This window comes from Penicillium hordei, assembly GCF_028827395.1.
Source record: "Penicillium hordei strain IBT 12815 chromosome Unknown utg000004l_segment0_segment0, whole genome shotgun sequence".
Lineage (NCBI taxonomy): Eukaryota > Fungi > Ascomycota > Eurotiomycetes > Eurotiales > Aspergillaceae > Penicillium > Penicillium hordei.
The window spans coordinates 122,267-143,214 of record NW_026623145.1 but is presented as its reverse complement, the minus strand read 5'-3'; the positions used below and the strand labels follow the sequence as shown (position 1 = coordinate 143,214).

The window sequence follows — 20,948 nt, the reverse complement described above, 5'->3', positions numbered from 1 at the left end:
ATGCATTTTAAATTATCGGACGATAAATTGCGTCTCCCATTTTTTTGATCACTTGATCACCGGCTACATTAATTGGCACTCCAACGGTCAATATAATATCGATCTATATAGCCTGAAAGGGCATCTCCGGAGCCAATTAGAATATATTCGACCCACAAGAAAAAAAAAGTTAGTTTGGCCAGGGACCAGAAACAGGGTCTCTTCCACACTAGAACTAATCCAGTTAGTATGTTAATGTCACTAGTGTCATATATTAGGGGATTGGTAAAGATGGTAATGATGGTAACGGTTAAATAAGCTAACTAGTTATGTAGAGTCGGATCCCAAGGCCTAATATCAGCACTATTCTATATATTAAATCTACCTCTCCAGGTTACATATCTGCAGGTCCGGTTGAGAATGAAAGAGAGAGAGACTATGTTTGAGACATTTCCCGTGAAATTCCTTGGAACCTTTTTGATTCAGAAATAATTGAAAATGCGGAGTCAAAGATACTAAGAATAGTAGGTTCAAACGAACGCTAAGCTTTTTCTGCCTCTTTCTTGTCTTAAAGTATATTTCCAGGCAACGATGAATCTTATGTCGTATGTCTCATGTCTTATATACAAATGGTTATATCATCTCTCACTCTTTCTTTCTTCTTCTCTCCCCTGTCCCCTCCTCACTCTCTTTGTCTACTTCATCTTTTGTCTATTTCTTTCCTTCATATCCCAGATCCAGATCCCCCACTATGCAGCTACTGTGGGCAATCCTCATAGGTAGTGCTTTCGCTTCCTCCATCCCGAATTCTCATCGACTCCGACTTCCTTTCGTTCCTCCTTCTGATAACCTTGAAAATGGCGTCAGATCAAGACTCGTGAGTCGTATTATTTTTTTCAATCAAATTCCATCGCAAGTATACTAATATAACACAGTCTATCGATTTATCCATTCAGAATGGAAGCCTATACGCCAATGAACACCAACTATATCCTCCATCAGGGATAATGCAGCTCAATGCGCCCCTCTACGAGTACCCAGACCAAATTAATCCCAGTGATAACACCGCGGAATTATCCTACACTCTTGAGACTCAACCGCTCCCCACAAACGACATAGGACACAAGGCGGATATGATCCGCGTCCGAATCGAGTTATTCGATCTGCAAGGCAACCTGGTGTCACCGGACGCAGTCGCCGTCGACCTTCTCGCCTACCAAAGTGGAAAGTACGGCATGACCCGCATTCGTGTCGAACCAGCTAGCGGCAGCGATCAGAATGATAATACCCACCAGAGGAGCCAGTCATGGGTGATGAACTACTGGAGAACACAATTCGGTTCCGTTTTCGATAAGCCGAGGATCAAGCCTAAGACCACGACGCCAACCCACGATTCGGCCCCAGTTACGGAATCTTCCACCCAAAACTGTGCTACCAAGGCTGTCAGTACTGGAACTGCAACCGAATCTGGATCTAAAACTCATTTCTTCTCGTTCTGGGCTACTCCGGCTCACCTTCACCACGCTGAACACCGTCGGCCCCACCAAAAACACTCCTTTATGCACATCATCCGTCCCATCATTCTTCCCGCTTTGTTGGGTACTGCCGTCGGGCTGTTGGCCTGTTTGGTTGGACTCTTCTTTGGAAGCCTGCTGATGTCCCTGGCGGGGCGCCTTGGATGGCAGAAGGTGCCAGGCCACAAATCAAGGATCATCTCAGTGGAAGAAGGCGCAGTTTCTGAAAAGGTCTTCATGATGCCGCATGTTTACGTGACAGACGTTTCCGAGTCGAATGTATGACTCGGTCTGAACGATACAGGCGGCGCCTGATTTTCGGCTTCTTTTACGGCGTTTCCTTGCGTTAACATACCCCTCATACCACTTGTTTTTCTTTTCTTTCTGTTATCCATATCTCTTGTTACTGATCTGTATCTATCACTCTATTATATATGCCTGGAAATGAGCATCATTTGAAATATACCTTATGTCACGCTCTCCTGATACACATTTTTGCTGACTTGCACAATCAACAAGGCCGGCTGGCCCAATGGCAAGGCGCTTGACTACGAATCAAGAGATTGCAGGTTCGATCCCTGCGTCGGTCAACAACTTTTTGCTCCTGGTCTGCCAGATGAAAATTTTTGTTCGGACTCCACCGGGCCCAGCCCGAGCCGGTTCGGCACCGCCGACAGTTGAGCGTTACGGATGGTTAGGCAGCCGTATTAATAGGTTTTGCATTGCTACATCCAGTCTAATGGCGTTTGGTACCAAGCTTCGAGTTATGTACTTCTTGTTTCACAAAGGGTGGTGTTGAGGTTGAAATGTTGGGTTTTGCTAAGTTGTACATTCAAAAAGAATTGGACTTCAGGCCCACTTTTTTCCACTTTTCTTGACTTGTTGGGATATAAAATCATAATACGTCTACAACATACAAACATTGAATTTTATATGCTACCTAGGTAACCAGTAATGAGGAATCATAAGCCAATCAGTACTTGCGATTAAACCACATCTTCTCCCCGTTCAAAGCGGGTTCCACATCCATGCCCATTGCTGTGGCAATTCCACTGGAACCCACTATGAATTCCGTGGCGTAGTAACCAGAGAGAGATCCAATTTTCTTGGGCTGGTAGTAATGCGCCACAAAGAACTCCCCACTGACATGGGCGAGAGTGATAAGGGAAGGTATAGCACGGTCTAGTAGATCTGCAACCAAATACCCATTTCCGAGGGATAGAGTAATGGAACCGTACGCAGGATTCTCGTATTTTCCCGCATACTGGTCTAGCGGTAGAGAATGGGAAATAATAGGATCAGGCAGAGACGGGTAAAGCCGTTTGATGGCTTCTTCCATACATCCAGACCTGGCTCCGATCTTCCTATTCTCTACTTCTGTCTCCTGGCCCCCTGAGCACGGGATCCCCGACCCACCGAAAATCTGATCGAGAAGGTACATGTAGATCTCCAACTGCGCATTTCGGGCATTGGTCGTGTTACCCATCATAGCAAAGCCGAAGCTCTTGCTTGGTAGGAAGCCCACCATGATGCCGAATCCAGGCCAACTCCCGCTATGCCAGTAGAAAGGCTCGCCGCGGTAACTATCCACAAACCAACCCAGGGCATAGAGATGATATGGAGTCGGAGGTGGACCGACGAGCTCATCCCAATTCGTGATTATCGTGCGTGGCTTTAAGAGTTCTGTCCGGCCCTGTGGAGAGATGGGACCCTTTTGGTAGATCATTGCGCGCAGCCACTTGGTGTACTCGAGCACGCTGCTCACCATCGCACCGGCGCCAGCCACAGCGACATCATTCATGTATGGTTCTGCGATGTAGGTGTTTGTGTCTGAGTCCCAGGTGTAGCCTTGCACGAGTCGAGGACGAAGAGATGGGTCCCGCGAGACATCTGTCACAGAGAAATAGGTATCGTCCATCCCCAATGGATCCCAAATGCGTTTCTTGAGAGTCTCGCTGAGAGGTCTGCCTTCGATTTGTTCCAATGCATGAGACACCACCATATACATGTTGTTGTTGTAAGAGAAGGTAGTGCGGGGAGCATAGGCTATGGGGAGATGTCGCAAATTTCGAACTGCTTCGCGTAGGGATCTCTGAGGATGCGCTAAATTCAAACAAGCGTCGTGAGTTGATAACCCTGAGCGGTGGGATAGAGCATCTTCTATGGTAGTATGCATTGTGCTGTAATCGTTCTCTAGCACAAAGTCATCTCTTAGTATGGAGGCAATTGGTGTGTCCCAGCGAAGGGGGGATTCGGAATTCTTGCTATCGTCGATGGCGAGAGACATGGCCGCTGCGGTGAATGCTTTGGTGGTGCTACAAGTCGAGAAAAGAGAATCGGTAGTCATCTTGCGATCGGGAAACTCGGCGAATCCATACGCCTGAAATGTGGTTTAGCGATCTGTAATAATCAACTTATTCATGGATGTTTCCATACTTTTGACCAGGTGCTGGAGCCATGAACCACTGCCATGGATAGGCCCGGGACTTTCCATTTGTCCATTTGCTGTTGTACCAAGGCATCGAGCTCCGAGGTCAATGGGGAGTTTGAACTTCTGAGAACCATGACAAAGAACTGGGTTTGCAGTGTGTTAATTGGAAGTATCTACCCCTGGATGTTTTGAATACTGAAGTTGGAGGGTTTGAAGCGGGGAAGTCCAGATAAGCACCGTGGTCCAGGCAGTAGCGTCAACTGGTTGAACTCGATGTAACGTCAATATAATTAGTGCATATTGGAATTTAGCGGTTGTCTCTTATAGAGTACAATAGATCACCATTGTTAACATATGGTATACTAGCAGAACCTCAGCCACGAGGGCATAGGAAGCCAGGAATAGCGACTAAATGTTGCCAAGGGATAAAGGGTAAGCTTATGCAGGTTCCCAAGTAGATCGTCAAGTGGCGTTGACGCCTACACGAATAGGAGCTTCAATTGTTGCAGGCTCAGACGGGAACGTGCTGGTGAGTATCCGTGGACAGAGTCTCCGTACAGCTGCATTTACTACATATGTACGGAGTATGTTGTACGGAGTAGACATATGCTGAACTTGCTTGGCGCGTAAGTCTAGACTGTATGGATCGAATGTCAACCCAGGCGTGCAATTAATGAACGATACTATAAAGTAGGACTGGTACTTGCCATCATGGTCACAATTTCATGTGACGCTGTCAAGCCCCGTATCAGAATTTTGCAGTCAAATCATATGTAGGGTGCACCTACAGCATTTAATATTATCGTATGGAAGTAGGGAGCACTCCATAGCCACAATCAATTTGATTTTTCGTAATATCATGTGCATTATCCGTATGTGGAGTAGGCAGTATCTCGCATCCACTGTGGATGTTTGATTTCGATCTGCGAAAGATTTTAATCGTTTGGAGAGGGGGAAAAAAGGAAAGAAAGAAGGAAAAAAAGAGAGAAGATCCAAAGATAATTTCAATTCTAATACCCCGTAATTGTTATGTATCTCAAATCTACCAATCCCTTTCCAGGTGGAAAGGGGTATGTATCCCTTGACAAAGCTTGAAACAAGCTTTGAACATTGAATTAACGAATTGGAGTTCGAAGTGCATAATAGTCAACTAATAGTCAACTATAACTAACCTAACTAGTTATAGAAAGGTCCACGGGGAATACCTAATCGAATTCCGTAATAATAGTCATAGTAATGATAAAGTGTGGCTGTGTTCAGCCACAACTAGCGGTGTCTCAAATCGAACCGAGTTTTCAACTTTCAATAGTGCGATCGGGATATGACTTATTCGACCCTTCAGATTAATCCCGGCTTGATCCCCGATTTGGATCTGCCGATCTCCACCTGTTTGGACCTCCAAAAGGTACAACTCCAAGGTACGGAGTACATGGAGTTCAGATTGGTGAAACCGTGGGAAAAGCGAAAACCTTACCTGATGAACCATTGGTCAACCATAATCAACCATGGTCAACCATACCCAATCTTGGTTAACTCCCGGGGTCCAATAATGCAGCCAACGGACAACTCCGTCGGCAAAATGGGATCCAATAATAAAAAAAAGACATGGAAAAACATGGAAAAAGCCAAAAAATCTGAAATCCAATTCACATATGGGGCCCCCTGGTGATTGGTGAACCTATGAGATCGACATGGAGAAGGGGTGCGAGCTAACTCCGGGCCGATCAATCCCCATTTCAGAGAGCAGATCCAGGATTTGGATATTGTGATGACTTCATATGGGTCAGGCCATTGATTCTCTTTCTCTCTCATCGCCACGTTGGGTAACATAACAATCCCAACCGGCCCTGTGGGCCCTGCGAGGCCACCCACACCTGCATTGGTGATTGGGCTTTGCTGTTCGCTTCGTCCACTTTCTTCCTCTTTAGTCCACTATGGAGACTTCGATTTGTAGTCTGGGGCAGGTGGCTGGTGAGTTTTGATGCAGAGTTTGTTTTGGTTTCTCAGGGCTCTCTTTATAAAACGAATCCCCAGCTCCAAATTTCTTTCGGTTTCCACTCTGTTATCAAATTCCTCTTTCTTACAACATTCACCTCCAGAATCCTCAATTCCGTTTCCCTAATTTCCAACCATGAAGTCTTTCTCCCCCGTTGCTCTGGCCTTGATGGCCGCCTTTGGCATGGTCGCCGCTGAGGACCCTTCTGCCTCTGAGTGTGCTGTGAGTTCGATTTTTACATATTGAGTTATATGCTCAATGCTAATCTGATCGTGTTTATAGTCTATGTGTCTCTCCAACATGAGCAAGCAGGCCGCCGACTTGGGTTGCAAGGCTGGTGACCTCGCCTGCCTGTGCAAGAGCGATAACTACAAGTTCGGTATCCGTGACTGCACCAAGGAGGCCTGCCCCAGCGACGATGCCGAGAAGGTTCTCGCTATGGCCATCGCCAAGTGCCCTGGTATGTAACTGATATTAATCATTTTCTAATATTTGATGTGGTATACTAACATTTTATTGCAGGCGGTGTTGCTGGCTCTGACGCCAGCTCCAGCTCTTCCGGATCTGGCTCTAGCTCCACCTCCGGCTCCGACTCCAGCTCTACCTCGGGCTCTGGCTCCGGTGACTCCACTGCCACTGGCTCTGACGCCAGCGTGACTGGCACCGGCGCAGCTGGCTCCAAGACTGCCACCGGCTCTGACGCCAGCGCTACTGGCACTGATGCCTCTGGCTCCAAGACTGCCACCGGCTCTGACGCCAGCGCTACTGGCACTGGCGCCTCTGGCTCCGGTGTTAGCGGCACTGCTACCGCCACTGGCTCCGTTTCCACCGTCACCGTAAGACACGATCCATCTTCTTCCTGAAACTCACGCTGACCATATCTCTAGAGCACTGACGCCTCCGGCTCCATGGTGACCAGGACCAGCACTGGCGCATCTTCCACCTCCACTAGCTCCGGCAGCGGCTCTGACTCCGAGTCTGGCTCCGGCTCCAACTCTGGCTCCGGCTCCGACAGCTCTGCTTCTAGCTCTGCCGGCGCTGCTTCTTCCACCACCAGTGATGGTGCCGCTGCCCCCATGGCCACTGTTGGCAGTGGTGCTATGGGTGTCCTCGGCATGCTCGCTATCCTCGCTCTGTAAACATGCGAAGGCGTAGAGTCCACTCTCTCATGTACTCCATGTTAATTATGGGTTATGATTCTGGTGTCGCTGTCTGGCTTGTATAGGTACACTATGGAACGGGTTCATGATGGGTACAATCATGTTTTGTCTTCTCTTTGCTCTGAGGAGCTGTTAATTAATGTCAACCGAGCTTAATGAATGAAATTTATATCATGGCATCTATCTTATAGTCTCAGGGTGTTGATACCAGCCACCGAAGAGTTGAATGGTAAATCCAACTCTGTTTTGATCGCTGAATGATCTTGAGTTGAGTACGGAGTACTTTTTATAGCTATAGCTATAGTTATAGCTTTGACTATATGGATGTATGGATAATACTAATATTTATTATGGTTAGCCCTGCCCGCAGAGAAAAAGCATGTGGATTTCCATGTGACTGCGACCGGTGTAGGTACCCGTATTGCCAAGTACTTACTCATATGCAACAAAGTAGTAATGTAGACACTCATATGTAGGCACTTTATATCTGCCCTGCGTCTATACATTTTAGGCAGGGCTATAGAGAGTTGTAGTAACAGAACCTAGTGGTAACACGGCTATCCTTTATTCCGCGGGGGAAACATGGAGTGGTTGAGCTCTCCCGTTCACCCGGACTGACGCACTAGGAGGTCACCGATGTTATAAGAGCACACATAATTCAATCCTTATATAACATAGGAAATTCACTAACTAATTAAACCATCCCAAAAGTCTTTACTAATATCTGGTACTACAGCACTATAGACTTCCTTTCTACGTGTGATCTATTACGGGAAGTCCTTTTTTCCGCTACCGAGCCGAGGCACATCTTCGTCCGGGGAAGACCAGTCGGTTTCGGTCTGTCGGTGTCTCCATCATTGCGAGATATTCGGTCATATTTTTCTTATTGGACTATTAATTACCTTTACATCTTACTCTGGGCTACCCTCCTATCTTCTGCTCCTTCTTCCTCTTCCTCTTCTCATCCTCCATCTCCATCCCTGTCTCTTCCCCGCTCCGATTCGCTCACAATGTCCTCCTCTACCTCCCCCACCACGCAGCAGCTGAAAGAAGAGATCAAGATTGTCGAGACCAAGGCTGTCAATCAGACAATTGTACAGCTGCGCTCTCTCGCAGCTGGTGCCGCTGGTGGTCTATGCGCCGTGGTTGTTGGACACCCGTTTGATCTGGTGAAGGTGCGCCTGCAGACGGCCGAGAAGGGCATTTACTCAGGTGCCATGGATGTGGTCAGGAGGACAGTTGCCCGTGAAGGATTGGCTCGAGTATGATTATCACAAGCATATTGAATATTTTGCGACCGAACTAACAATGGTTTCGTAGGGATTGTATGCCGGTGTCTCCGCACCGCTTGTTGGAGTTACTCCCATGTGTAAGTTCTCTAGCATCAGCTATAATGACCCTCACATGAGAGCAATTGGTCGAGTTATGAGCTAACCAGTCCTGTCTCACAGTTGCCGTCAGCTTTTGGGTACGTTTTTTTTTTTTTTTTTTTTTTTTGAAAAGAACCTTTGGAGCTAAGAGCCAGCTGCGAGCGCCCGGTTGGAAGCGATGCTAACAATACTAGGGTTACGACGTGGGAAAGACTCTCGTGAATAAGTTCTCTACTGTCCCAATCAAGAACGACACCCCGCAGTACTCCATTGCTCAAATCTCTTCTGCGGGTTTCTTCTCCGCCATCCCTATGACCCTGATCACGGCACCCTTCGAGCGTGTCAAGGTCCTCCTCCAGATCCAGGGCCAGAAGACTCTGGCCCCGGGTGAGAAGCCCAAGTACTCTGGTGGTATGGATGTCGTACGCCAGCTGTACAAGGAAGGTGGTGTTCGCAGCGTGTTCCGTGGTAGCGCTATGACGTTGGCGCGTGATGGTCCCGGCTCGGCCGCTTACTTCGCGGCCTACGAGTACATCAAGCGCTCCTTGACTCCCAAGGATGCCGAAGGCAATGTAACGGGCGAGCTATCCCTATCCGCCGTTGTGTGTGCTGGTGGTGCTGCCGGCATCGCCATGTGGATTCCTGTCTTCCCCATTGACACCGTCAAGTCTCGCTTGCAGAGTGCATCAGGCAGGCCTACCATGGGTGGCGTTATCCGCTCAGTTTACGCTAGCGGCGGCTTCAAGGCCTTCTTCCCTGGATTTGGACCAGCTCTTGCTCGTGCGGTGCCTGCCAATGCCGCCACTTTCCTCGGCGTCGAGCTGGCACACAAGGGCATGAAGAAGTTATTTGATTAAATTTGATGACAATGCTTGTGTGTGTACATACCATGATTGATCTCTTTTTGCAGCGTTTTGTGTCCCATCCACGGATGGTTATCTGCGACCATGATTTGACTTTGATCACATCTTGTGTCATTTTAGATCTTTGGTTGATGTCCGATATTCTATAGAAGACCATTTCTTTGTGCGTGATTGCTGGGAGTTGGCATGTCACATTAGATCTAGAATGAAGCAAATTTTATCAGCCAACATATATTTGTAGGAATTTTATTAATGGGGTATAACTAGGCAGCATACACACTTTTCCTGAGATAAGTGAGGCTCAACACGGGTTTCTTTTGGCTTTTTTCGACTCCATACCTGCGCTATATCCGAATAGGCTTAAGGGGAGAGTAGAAGGATTGGCCAAACTAGCCTCGCCTATGAGAGCTCTCCATAGCCTGGGCTTATCGCTCACATGCCGGGGGCCAGATCGTGGGGGGGCGATGCTTGGTCGGAGGAATTGGAGGCCGATGATCAAAGGGGGTTCTATATTTAGATCATCTGATTGTGATTTTGTGAACGTTGAAAAAGTAAATAATAAATACAACATATATGACCGTCCCAGTAGAGAGGAAAGGAAAGTGTTCAAGTTCCAACTCCGTACAACTGAAGGCTGATCAAGGGGTACACGACAGGTACCTAAAATTGTAGGTGGAGCACCAGCAAACTCTAAGTACTGTAAGAGTATCCGCTGACTCCGGCGCTAGTGGTCTGCTGCCTGCTTTGTATCAGATAAAAGCCCCCATCTTCCCCTCTATCTCAACTTTCTTCCAAGATTTCCATCTCATTTTCCATCGAATATATATATATATATATATATTCACCATCGGTGTCGGCCTGCTTCATTATGTCCGTCACTAATGTCCTGATGCGTCGGGGCACCGAGCTTGCTGTTTCTCACATGCAGTCGGGTAAGCCTGAGCACAAGGAGCCTAATGGAGGCTTGGTGGCTTTGTTTGCTATCACTGCTATCTTGATTGGTCTTGCTTTCTGGGCTGTAAGTGATACAATTTACCAGATATAATCTTGTGGAACTAACACCCGACAGGTTGAGTATACCTACGGAATGGTGATATCCACTCTGGCCGCAGTCGAAGATACCAACCCCGATATCTACGTGCGCATTACTCCCACTCCCGATACTGCCAAGCCAACCGACGAGGAAGATCCTGAGATGGTTGGCACTACTCCTCCCAAGCCTATCACCAGCAAGCTGCGTACTACCGTGAAGCACCTACGCTCCCGTGCTGGCTTCTGGTCTCGCTTCCGTGGAATGGGCATGTTCGTGGCCTACACCGCGGCCCGTGGCTTCCTTTCATCCTTCATCCCCGTTCCTACCACTTCATATCTGGGCCAGTTTATCGTTCAGTCTGTCCTGAGCGTTCTCCTGGCTACTTGGCAGATGGCCTGGGTGCACATTGTCATCTCCGAGCCCTCCCCAAAGCGCTTCTACCAACGTATCCCCAGTTATAAGACTTGGATCAAGATTGCCCCGGCTGCTGCTCTCCAGGATGTTCTCACCGCTGCTGCTTTCTTCGTCCCCATGGCCGTTGCCAATTTTGCTGGTTGGCTCGATGTTGCCGGTGACCACGAGGTCCCGCCTCTTGTGGCCATCTACCGTTTTATGGGCGTCAGCGTGATTCCTGCTATCCTGGCATTCTTGATCTCTATGCCTGCTCGTGTTATCTTTGTCCGTGTGGCTGCCTCCATGCTTCCCGAGGAGGATGAGACCATTGTGCCGTTTGATCGTTCTTTCGGGGGCAAAGTCAGTCCTGCAATTACCGGTGGTAGCGGCAAGATCGGTCTCATGGATGCATGGACTACCTTTGACTGGGCTGCCCGTGTCCGCTTTGCCAAGGTTATTGGTAAGACATTTGCCATGGAGGTGGCGCTTGGTATCTTCGCCACTCTGGTACTTGGTGGTCAGGTCTTTTGGATTTTCAAAACTGCCAAGCCCGTTGACTCTGATGCTCCTGGGATGCAAATAAGCTGGGAGTAAAAAAAAAAAAGCCCACTGAGATCCGATGAATCTCAGGTGGTAAATTGTGAAGAATGCTAGGATATGTGTGTCCGTGTAATTGATGCGTTTGCTATATCTATATTACTGGGAGAGATTGAAATGTTTGCCCCATACGATAGTCTTACAATGTCCTAATGATCTACGAGATCTAAACATCATGACATTCCTCAGGTCCTTAAATCAGTACGGGTACCTAAGTATAGTAGCTAATTACTTGCCCACAGTGTATACCGCCTCCCTATCTAAGCCATTTAAACCCCGCTTCAGCCTTACCGCCTTCATTTCTTTTTGCGCCCCTCACCCTCTCCTCACCTTCTCCTCTTTGTCCTCCTCTTGACATTGAAATCGGCTTCGGATATCGACATAATCTTACACCTCCGCCTTTCTGATTTTTCTTCCCCGATTATCAGCATGGCGACTTCTCCCGCCGGGCGCATGCTGTCCCGCCAACTGCAGCAGATGCAATCCGATAAGGACATTCCCGGAATTAGTTGCGGCTTGGTTGATAACAACGTTTTCGAATGGGAGGTTATGCTCATGATATCAGACGATGTGAAACTGTATGGGGGTATGTCATGATTTGGTTATACCTGGATTTGAGCTCGCATTCTTGGGCTGGTGCTGTGGCAAACACAACCCCGCCTGGAGATATATGGCCATCCTGCCACAAGTGTGATGAACAATTACTGACAATTTGCTTGCATAGGCGGTTTCTTCCGGGCTCGTCTCTCTTTCCCAACAGAATACCCTCATCGGCCACCAAAGATGAAGTTTGAATCTCCCATCTTCCACCCGAATAGTATGTGCTTCCTGTTGAATTATTAATCACAGACAATTTGCTCATAAATCACTGCACTTTGATAGTTTACGAGAATGGCGATGTCTGCATTTCCATTCTGCATCCACCCGAGGAAGACAAGTACGGCTATGAGTCGGCTGCAGAACGTTGGTCTCCCGTGCAAACCCCCGAGACAATCCTTCTGTCCGTCATTTCTATGCTTTCCAGCCCGAACGATGAAAGCCCAGCGAATGTGGAGGCTGCTCGGCTATGGCGTGAGGACCCTGCGGAGTTTAAGAAGCGCGTCCGTCGGTGTGTCCGCCTCACTTTGGACGACTAGGACACAATTTAATTATTCACGGCAATTTAAGATGGTGGGTTATGGTCTGATTTGACATGGGGTTGCCGGTGTTCTTTTTTTCCTTCTTCTTTCTTTTCCTGTTCAATGTACCGCCGCGAGCGGTGGTTCTCTTCTTTGTTGCATAAAGCGAGCAATGCTTTGCCATGCTCTCTCCATCTCAGGTTCCTTTGCGGTGCATTTCTTTGCGATTTTCATGAGGGCTGGAGTTTCATCCTGGTATCTTTCTTCCACTGGGTTGGGATTAAATCTATTTCCGACGAATCTTCAGAATATTTAACGTAAATTCAGCACAAATGTAGTGTGATGTTGATTCTTAGATATCTATTCATTACGCCCTGATTAAGCAGAATCTATTCTGCCATAGGCAAAATGTTAGAAAGATAAGACGCAAAAAAGAAGGCGATTATGTAGAGTTTTTGGGCGCGAAGCGCAGTGATGGGAGGAAGATTCCGGGATGGAAGATGGTCATGGCCAGACAGGCCAAAGCAATCATCCTAATGACATGTCAGATGATTTCCCAGAGCTTTGAAACGAACAAAGAGACCACTTACATTCCATCCAAGACAAGGAACTCATTCTCCTTCTGCATCAGCGGGTTACCCCAGCCACCAGCCATCTCCGGGATACTAGATACCATGGTCAATAAAGGGCCTTGAGTGGACTCGGAACTTTGGCTCTTACCGATAAATACACCGAATCAAGACTGTGAGGTAGGCAAAGACCTCGGCGCCCACGATGAACGGCATCCACTTTGGAACAATTGGTGAAACATCGAGGTTCTTCTCACCCGAGAAGCCATCACCATGCTTGAAGACCCTCCAGAAGAAGATGACAGCAAAGAATCCACATACAGCCATGGTTCCAACTTGGAAGGCGATACCGGCGATGATAATGTTGTCGCCTGCTTTGAGCATTGCAAAGTCGTCATTGCCAGCAGCCGCAGCGACACCACCTCCTGCAGCCTGCAAAACGAGGGATCCAATATCGCATCCGATGAAGATCCAGGTGAAAAGACGTGGCTTTAAGATCGAGTGTTCGGGTCCCAAGCTCAGAATGATATGCTTCAATGTTAGGTAGACACCCGCCGCAACGAAGGTTGGCGACAGCACCAAACACACGATCTGAAGCTTGAATGCAGGTCCAGACCATGGATTATCATGCATGAGAACCCGGCCAATGTATCCGGCCATTTCCATAAATGTACCAATGAGGAGAGCTGTCAAGAATGTCCATGTTCGATGGTAGACGCCGAGACCAGTTTGGCATATTCCGAGTAGGGCAAAGAAGACTGCGAAGAAGATGTTTCCGCCAAAACTGGGGTAATAACCGTATGTCGTGAGTTCAACAGGGCACAGTGGGCCTACTTCAGAACAGGTTGCGTAGCTCGCCATGTTTGGGTGAAAGGTGTGTAATCAAAGGAAAGAGAGATGGAGGAGAGGAAGAAGGAGAATGAAGGGAGAGGGAGCCGAGTGAGAGGTGTGAGTTTTAGGAGTGAGATGATAAGAGGTCTAGAGTCTCACACCTCTCAATCTTGAACTGAGAATTTGATATAAAATCACAAAATTATCAATTCCGGGCAGGTCAACGCTAAGGGACAGCAGCAACTACCAGAAAGTGGAGTCCTAAATTGGATCAAATATGATGAAACCGCCCCCAACTGCATTGCTATTGGCTGTTTTTGGTCACTCGTTCTCGTTCTCGTTCTCGTCATCTCCACGTCGCTTACATCGGATCCACTTGTTTTATACGCTTGGATCCCATCGGAGAATTGCTGTTTTTCGTCCGAGATCTTTTTGGAGATCTTTTTTTCTTCTTCTTTCGTTTCTAGAATCTATAAAAAACCTAGATAATCTCGATCAGGACCAAGTTCAGAGTTTCAAATTCTCTCTAAGGCTCTATTGACATATGTGATTATGCTAAGGTTGATACCTAAGTGTATATTGGCTGACGTGGGGGCGAAGTAACGGAATATCAAATGAAAATAATCCGACAAATAGAAGGAAGGCAGAAATTGTAAAAAGATAAACTGATAAAGAGTATTCCGTATCAAAGAGGGAAACCAAGACAGGTCGTGAATAGTCTTTTTATAGTTGTAGTCCACGTGACACCTTCACATTATCCTCTCTCCCGCGCTTGGACTCGCCCACACCTTGAAAGAGCCCGAGCCCAACCGGTTACATGGACCCTCAGGTACCGAGGTTTCCGAGATGCCTCCTCGCCGAGCGCATACAAAATCTCGCCAAGGATGCGACCAGTGCAAGAGACGTCGCGTCAAGGTTAGTGACGGAAGTTCAGGACGGTCCAATAGTTTGCGCTTCGGGCTCCATAAAATGACGCGACTAACGGCAGCAGTGTGACGAAAAGGGGCCACCGTGCTCCAATTGTATCTCGCGGGAACTCCCATGCACATATTTAAGGGCGCCGCCTCGGCCTGATTCACGAGCAAGCGAGGCCCCGGCCCCGTTGGCTATTGTAGACCCAACTCCCCTGCGGCCGAGGATCCCTAGCCTGGCAGCTTCCTTTTCTTCAACCACTTCAGGGGTACGAGATCTAGAGCTTATGCATAAGTTTTCCACCGAAACCTTTATGAGTCTTTGCTCTTCCGACTCGGAGCATTATGTCTGGCAAATCGCTATTCCCCGTCTGGCCCTTCAGTATGATTTTCTAATGAATGGTATTTTGGCGCTGGGCGCTCTTCATATTGCCGCAACAATTGAGCCACCGGCATCGCTGGTGTACATTGACATCGCCTTGCAATATCACAATCTCACATTTGCGCCATATCGAGCAGCGGTTGACAGTATCAATCCACTGAACTGCGAGGCTGCGCTGGCGCAGTCCATTATCACCACCGTTATAGGCATTGCTCTTCCAAGAGTCACTGCTGCCCGCGGAGAAAATTCAAGCATAACGGAGAATATTGTCGTCGTATTTGAACTCTTGCAAGGCGTGAAAAAGATCCATCGGATTGGTGAATCCTGGATCAAATTAGAACTCTTTACCCGTCGAAAAAACCATTGGGATCCTGGATCAGTCAGTCTAGATAGCGACACGCGGGCTGCCCTTGAGCGACTCGATACTTTGAATGATGAGACCCTCGCCAGTATTGATCCCATTCAGCACCAGGTCAACAAAGATGCTATTGTCTACTTGCGGCACTTCTCAATCCGAGTGGCCAATTCTGTTGACCCTGCCAACGTCCTGGCTTGGCTCGCTATGATTGACAAGGAATTCGTGGATAATGTGCGACGCCGACAGCCTTTAGCATTGTTGATCCTCATGCACTGGGGTGTATTACTCGGGGAGCTTGATGGCCAGCAGTGGTGGGCTCGAGACTCGGGCCGGGCATTGATCTCCGAGTTATTGGATGCGCTGCACCCCGGAGACATGGAATGGGCTAACGCTTTGGCTTGGCCCCAGAAAAAGATGGCACTCTGATGAAACGTTTAAAACCGGGTCATCAACAACCAATCTGGACCGTAAATAGCCGTTATCCGCGCAGGATTCCCTGAGGGACCAGATTATGCCTCCAACAACCTACCATGTATTGCCCTAACTCTTGTACAATGCAGTGTACGGCCCGAATCCACCATTCCTATGATACAAATGTTAAACAAGAAGAAAAAAAGGAGAAAGAAAGTAATTTTGAAGAAGCTTGACCAATGTATCAATAGCAATAGATTTTGGAATGTTGAATCACGGAATATTAACTCGTATAGTCCATAGACTCATCAGCAATTCAATCGCGTTGCACATTACACATATTCAGCCCTGTAGCTGGAGTGTATCAGCTGTTTGGAGGAATAAAAGTTATCTCTCTAGATGGAATGAATACTACGCAACAATTTGTCTTTAATATTATTTACGAAGGCCATCTCATTAATTACAGCTTTAATCCAAGACGAACATATCCGAGTGACGTGTTTCACAGACTAGTTATCATTTCGTGATAGTTCGAACAAGGGTACACGCATATGACGACATAGAAAACGGTATAACAGGTTTTCATTGGCGTTGGCCCTCTTTGCTATATCCATGCTTTTTAAAATACCCCTTTTCATTGATCAGGGGCCTATTTGGACCACTATGAGTCGAACATAACTGGTAAAACCAACATCAGCCAACTGCCAAGACGGTGCCAATCCACAACTCTATGTGGGCCCCGGGGAGGTAAACGGCTTTTCATAGGGGTTCAAAGTTATTTGATAGTTAATTTTGCCCGTTCTCGAGCGGATTCTGCGTAGAAATTCAACTTATATTAGGTACGCCTTGGAATTTTGTTCTTGTTTTGAAGAATACGTAGCTCTATACAGGGGCTTTTATATAGGCAACGCTATAATTGGCCCCCATTGAGACCCTAAGCGTTATGTGATTGTAACCCTTGCAATAAAAAGAGAGAGCCTAGTGAACCCTGCTATCTTGGCAGATCGTGGGGCGAAGGATCACTGATCAATCGTCTCTCGCAGTTGACCTCGCGTTATGTTCACCTTCACCCTTTGACTCTGACCTATCATTCGATATGACAGGCGCACGGAGCAGGACATACTCGCCCAGCACATTACAACTCCCATAATCAAGTTTAATTACTTTCAACTCTTCCGATATGCGACCAAAAAAGGGTTTTTTCATTATCGGTGTATCATTCCTTGCTGCGATCATAGCCGGGGCAATCACAACAATGCCGGCACTGTTAACAGGCTTGTTGATTGGCAGTATACAAGACGGCTGGTCTGGGGGTTCATCCCAAGACAGGTCCAATAGCGAATTGACGCGCTTCACAATTTACTTCGTGTATCTTTTTCTGGGCGAGATGGTGTCATGCTACATTGCCAATATCGGATTCATCCGTACTGGTAACATATTATCGAGCCGGATCAGGGAACGGTATTTGGCTGCGCTTTTGAGTCAAAACATTGCCTTCTTTGACAATATCGGAGCTGGAGAAATATCAACTCATATCACCGCCAGACGCAGATTTAATTCGAGATGGTATCTCAGAGAAAGTCAGTGTTGCCGTACAGTGCTCTGCATCGGTTATCGCCGCTTCTGTCATAGGTTTTATGCGAGACTGGAGGTGGACGCTCACCTTGGCCTCTAGTATCGTATGCATCACCCTTGTATTTGCCGCCGGCGGTATATTGCTCACGAAACATCGCCAGCAATGGTTGGGGGAGACCGAAGCATCTGGTAGCATTGTCCAAGAGGTGTTTTCATCCATTAGAATGGTCATGGGGCTCAATGCGCAATCCGAGCGTGTGGCCCGATACGATAGCTGTCTAGCTAAAGCAGAACGTTTTGCAAATAACGCCAGGTGCCCTTCTTGGTGCTGTCTTTGCCGTTATTTACTTGGCTATCAAGTTAAGATTCTAAATGGGTTCGCGCTTCCTGGTAGCAGACACATCCTCGTACATCGATACCTTGACCATTATCCTCGCGACAGTGACCGGCATCACTTGTCTCGGTGGTATTGTTCCTCCACTTCAAGACTTCACTATTGCTACGGCCGCTGGATCAAGACTGTATAGCACCATTGACAGAAGACCTCCGGGGATCGCGATTCGTCCTTCTGAAGGGAAGCTCGACAGTGTGCTTAGTCATATTGAGTTACAAAATGTCAGACATATATATCCTTCAAGACCATATATCGTTGTTTTAGACAACTTGAGTTTGGATATTGAACCCGGAAAAACGACAGCCATCGTTGGACCATCTGGATTCGGAAAGAGCACCATAATCGAACTTCTCGAGCGTTTCTATGATCCCGTTGCCGGCGATATTCTCTTGAATGGTCACAAACTCTCAGAACTGAGTCCAAATTGGCTAAGGCAGTAAATTTCGCTGGTCCAACAATCCCCTACATTGTTTGCTACGACTATCTTCGAGAACATCCGGTATGGCCTGGTTGGCACAACCCATGGAAATGCATCCAAGGAAGAACTTGAGAATATTGTATACAATACCACTCGCGTCCAAATGCCCATGACTTTATCACTCAGTTACCTGACGGCTACGATAGCCTTGTTGGTGAGGCTGGCGTGTTACTTTCCGGCGGCCAGAAACAGCGCATTGCCATCTCTCGCGCCCTCATCTCCGATCCTCGAACTCTTCTTCTTGACGATGCCACCTCAGCCTTGGACTCGACGAGTGAATCTGTTGTTCAAGCTGCAATCGAGAAAACATCTCAAGGGAGAACGACCGTTGTTGTGGCTCATCGTTTGTCAACCGTCAAATCTGCGGGCAAAATTATCGTCTTGTCTGGTGGTCAACTAGTTGAACAACGTACTCATAAATTTCTCCAAGAAAAGAATGGAGTGTATAGTCGACTAGCCAAATCACAGGCTGTCAACTTGAGTGGAAAGGAATCTCTCGACAACGACAGTTATTTGGAAGTTTCCATCCAAAATGCTACATTTGTCTCCGAAGAGACAGAGAAAGAGGCTCCGCCGACCACCGGAAGCCCTTTGTTTGATATAGCGCATAGGGACGCATATGCTCCCGGGAGCCTGGATCGGCCACGCCACCAGTATTCGATGCGGACCCTTCTGAGGTTTCTGAATGGTTTCCACAAGGACTCTATGGCATTGGTATCAATGGGGTTTCTAGCTTCAATCCAAAAAGGAGCTGGGGCACCCGCTCAGGCGGTATTTCTGGCCAAATGTCTTGCTGCACTCGCAAAACCTCAAGCTGAATTTTCACAGCTTCGGTCCAAGACAAATCTTTGGGCTGGAATGCACATCGTTTTGGCTTTTGTACAGTTCTTCGTTTACTCAGCTCAAGCCTCTGCTTTGGGAAAATGTACAGGAGGGCTTATCCGTCGTCTCGGTGGCCTGTCGGGCCCTGCTCGACAAAGACATGTCTTTTTTTGACACGGAGGAGCACAGTGTCGGCGCACTGGTATCATTTCTCGGCACTGAGCCAGCCAGTATGGCGGGAATGGGTTGCTACGCCATTGGAAATTGCATCATGGCACTCACAACTCTCATCGGTGCCATCGCAACCAGCATAGCTGTCGGATGGAAACTTGGACTTGTCGGTGCCGCTACAGTCCCCGTTCTTCTGATCTGCGGATTCCTTCGATTCAGCGTCATGGCTCAGCTTGAGGCCCATCTTCGTCAAGTGTATCAAGAAACAGCATCACTAGCCAGTGAAGCAGTCTCGGCCATCCGCACTGTCATATCTCTAAATCGGGAGTCCAATGTTTCAGCAATATTTCACAACAAGCTAGCCGAACAAGATTCGAAGATTCGCTCAAGCCTGACATCTTCGGCACCCTTACTGTGTTCTGCCCTTGGCTTGTGGTATGGTGGCACTCTCGTTATCAGTGGGGAGTATGGATTATTCCAGTTCATCTTGAGTTTCGCTGCTGTTAACGTTTGCGGTGATGCTGCTGGCTTGATATTTAGCAGCTCGCCAGATTTAGCCAAGGCAAAACTTTCGGCCATTCGACTTGATGGGCTGTTGGATCGACAACCACAACCCCAATTCGATTTTGGCGAATCTCAACCTCTTTTGCAAGGTAATATTGGATTTCGGAATGTCCACTTTTCGTATCCTATACGCCTTGATAGGCAAATACTGAATGGCCTCGATCTCACTGTACACAGGGGTAAATAAATCGCTTTAGTTGGACCCAGTGGATGCGGGAAAAGTACCATTGTTGCACTTTTAGAACGTTTCTACCATCCACTCGCCGGCCTTATTACAATGGACGGCCGGGATCTCTCCTCAATGAATATGAGGGCATACCGCGATCAAGTCGCACTTGTCAATCGAGACCCTACACTATTCCACGGCACCATCCGAGATAATCTCCTCCTCAAACTCGATGCATCAAAGTATTCTCAAGAAGAATTGGAAACCAGCTGCAAGGACGCACATATCCTTGATTTCATCCATTCATTCCCCCAAGTCATTCACCTAATTCATATCACTAGCACTAAACTGACTTGATCATACAGTCTCGGATTTGATACGATGTGCGGAGGAAAGAGAAACAACTTTTCCGGTGGTCAAAAACAGCGAATAGCAATTGCGCGTGCCCTTATGAGATGGCCAAGCGTCCTGTTACTAGATGAAGTCACTTCGGCGCTGGATTCGGAATCCCAAAGCGTAGTCCAGACTACACTCGACCAAGCTGCAAAGCAGCGCACTACAGTTGCCATCGCCCATCGCTTGAGTTCTGTGCGGAATGCGGACCTCATCTGCTACCTAGAGGATGGTGTGGTCGTTGAATCTGGAACACATGCCGAGCTCATACGAAGGCATGGGCGTTTTTTTGCAATGTTGAGCCTACAGAACCTTGAGAAATAGGTGCGAACCCATTGGTTCAACTTTCCCCAAGTTCCTTTGTTCCTTTGTTTACATTTGATCTTGATTAAGTATAAAACCATTGCGACTGTGGTATTTCTATCTTTGAGCTGTTGGCTGCTGAGTCTCTTACAACCACTGCAATAAG

The 20,948-nt window shown here is 47.7% G+C and overlaps 10 protein-coding genes across 10 annotated transcripts; 8 read left to right on the top strand and 2 right to left on the bottom strand.

Moving 5' to 3' along the window:
* Positions 1–730: 730 nt before the first annotated feature.
* On the top strand, positions 731–1,778 carry N7537_007344 (uncharacterized protein; the record flags this gene model as incomplete). Its single annotated transcript, XM_056898401.1, has 2 exons — positions 731–856; positions 915–1,778. 2 exons carry the CDS (start codon positions 731–733, stop codon positions 1,776–1,778), a joined length of 990 nt encoding a protein of 329 aa, XP_056750477.1.
* A 688-nt stretch (positions 1,779–2,466) lies between these two features.
* On the bottom strand, positions 2,467–4,058 carry N7537_007343 (uncharacterized protein; the record flags this gene model as incomplete). The annotated part of the gene is made up of 2 exons (XM_056898400.1): positions 2,467–3,873; positions 3,930–4,058. The coding sequence occupies 2 exons, from the start codon at positions 4,056–4,058 to the stop codon at positions 2,467–2,469; spliced, it is 1,536 nt and encodes a 511-aa protein (XP_056750476.1).
* Positions 4,059–6,049: 1,991 nt separating this feature from the next.
* Positions 6,050–7,059, top strand: N7537_007342 (CFEM domain-containing protein; the record flags this gene model as incomplete). The annotated part of the gene is made up of 4 exons (XM_056898399.1): positions 6,050–6,142; positions 6,203–6,380; positions 6,443–6,756; positions 6,808–7,059. The coding sequence occupies exons 1-4, from the start codon at positions 6,056–6,058 to the stop codon at positions 7,057–7,059; spliced, it is 831 nt and encodes a 276-aa protein (XP_056750475.1). The 5' UTR covers positions 6,050–6,055.
* Positions 7,060–8,090: 1,031 nt separating this feature from the next.
* Positions 8,091–9,307, top strand: N7537_007341 (carnitine:acyl carnitine antiporter; the record flags this gene model as incomplete). Its single annotated transcript, XM_056898398.1, has 4 exons — positions 8,091–8,342; positions 8,401–8,449; positions 8,532–8,548; positions 8,645–9,307. The coding sequence occupies 4 exons, from the start codon at positions 8,091–8,093 to the stop codon at positions 9,305–9,307; spliced, it is 981 nt and encodes a 326-aa protein (XP_056750474.1).
* Positions 9,308–10,181: 874 nt separating this feature from the next.
* N7537_007340 (uncharacterized protein) lies at positions 10,182–11,333 on the top strand (the record flags this gene model as incomplete). The annotated part of the gene is made up of 2 exons (XM_056898397.1): positions 10,182–10,331; positions 10,383–11,333. 2 exons carry the CDS (start codon positions 10,182–10,184, stop codon positions 11,331–11,333), a joined length of 1,101 nt encoding a protein of 366 aa, XP_056750473.1.
* Positions 11,334–11,765: 432 nt separating this feature from the next.
* N7537_007339 (putative ubiquitin conjugating enzyme) lies at positions 11,766–12,472 on the top strand (the record flags this gene model as incomplete). The annotated part of the gene is made up of 3 exons (XM_056898396.1): positions 11,766–11,922; positions 12,061–12,153; positions 12,219–12,472. The coding sequence occupies 3 exons, from the start codon at positions 11,766–11,768 to the stop codon at positions 12,470–12,472; spliced, it is 504 nt and encodes a 167-aa protein (XP_056750472.1).
* Positions 12,473–12,896: 424 nt separating this feature from the next.
* On the bottom strand, positions 12,897–13,884 carry N7537_007338 (RTA1 domain-containing protein; the record flags this gene model as incomplete). Its single annotated transcript, XM_056898395.1, has 3 exons — positions 12,897–12,987; positions 13,045–13,119; positions 13,175–13,884. 3 exons carry the CDS (start codon positions 13,882–13,884, stop codon positions 12,897–12,899), a joined length of 876 nt encoding a protein of 291 aa, XP_056750471.1.
* An 816-nt stretch (positions 13,885–14,700) lies between these two features.
* N7537_007337 (Zn(II)2Cys6 transcription factor domain-containing protein) lies at positions 14,701–15,931 on the top strand (the record flags this gene model as incomplete). Its single annotated transcript, XM_056898394.1, has 2 exons — positions 14,701–14,769; positions 14,846–15,931. 2 exons carry the CDS (start codon positions 14,701–14,703, stop codon positions 15,929–15,931), a joined length of 1,155 nt encoding a protein of 384 aa, XP_056750470.1.
* Positions 15,932–17,096: 1,165 nt separating this feature from the next.
* On the top strand, positions 17,097–17,863 carry N7537_007336 (ABC transporter; the record flags this gene model as incomplete). Its single annotated transcript, XM_056898393.1, is given in 4 exon segments — positions 17,097–17,346; positions 17,399–17,482; positions 17,498–17,785; positions 17,805–17,863. The coding sequence occupies 4 exon segments, from the start codon at positions 17,097–17,099 to the stop codon at positions 17,861–17,863; spliced, it is 681 nt and encodes a 226-aa protein (XP_056750469.1).
* On the top strand, positions 17,864–20,803 carry N7537_007335 (ABC transporter ATP-binding protein/permease; the record flags this gene model as incomplete). The annotated part of the gene is made up of 5 exons (XM_056898392.1): positions 17,864–18,321; positions 18,510–19,134; positions 19,265–20,099; positions 20,163–20,328; positions 20,452–20,803. 5 exons carry the CDS (start codon positions 17,864–17,866, stop codon positions 20,801–20,803), a joined length of 2,436 nt encoding a protein of 811 aa, XP_056750468.1.
* Between the last annotated feature and the right edge of the window lie 145 nt (positions 20,804–20,948).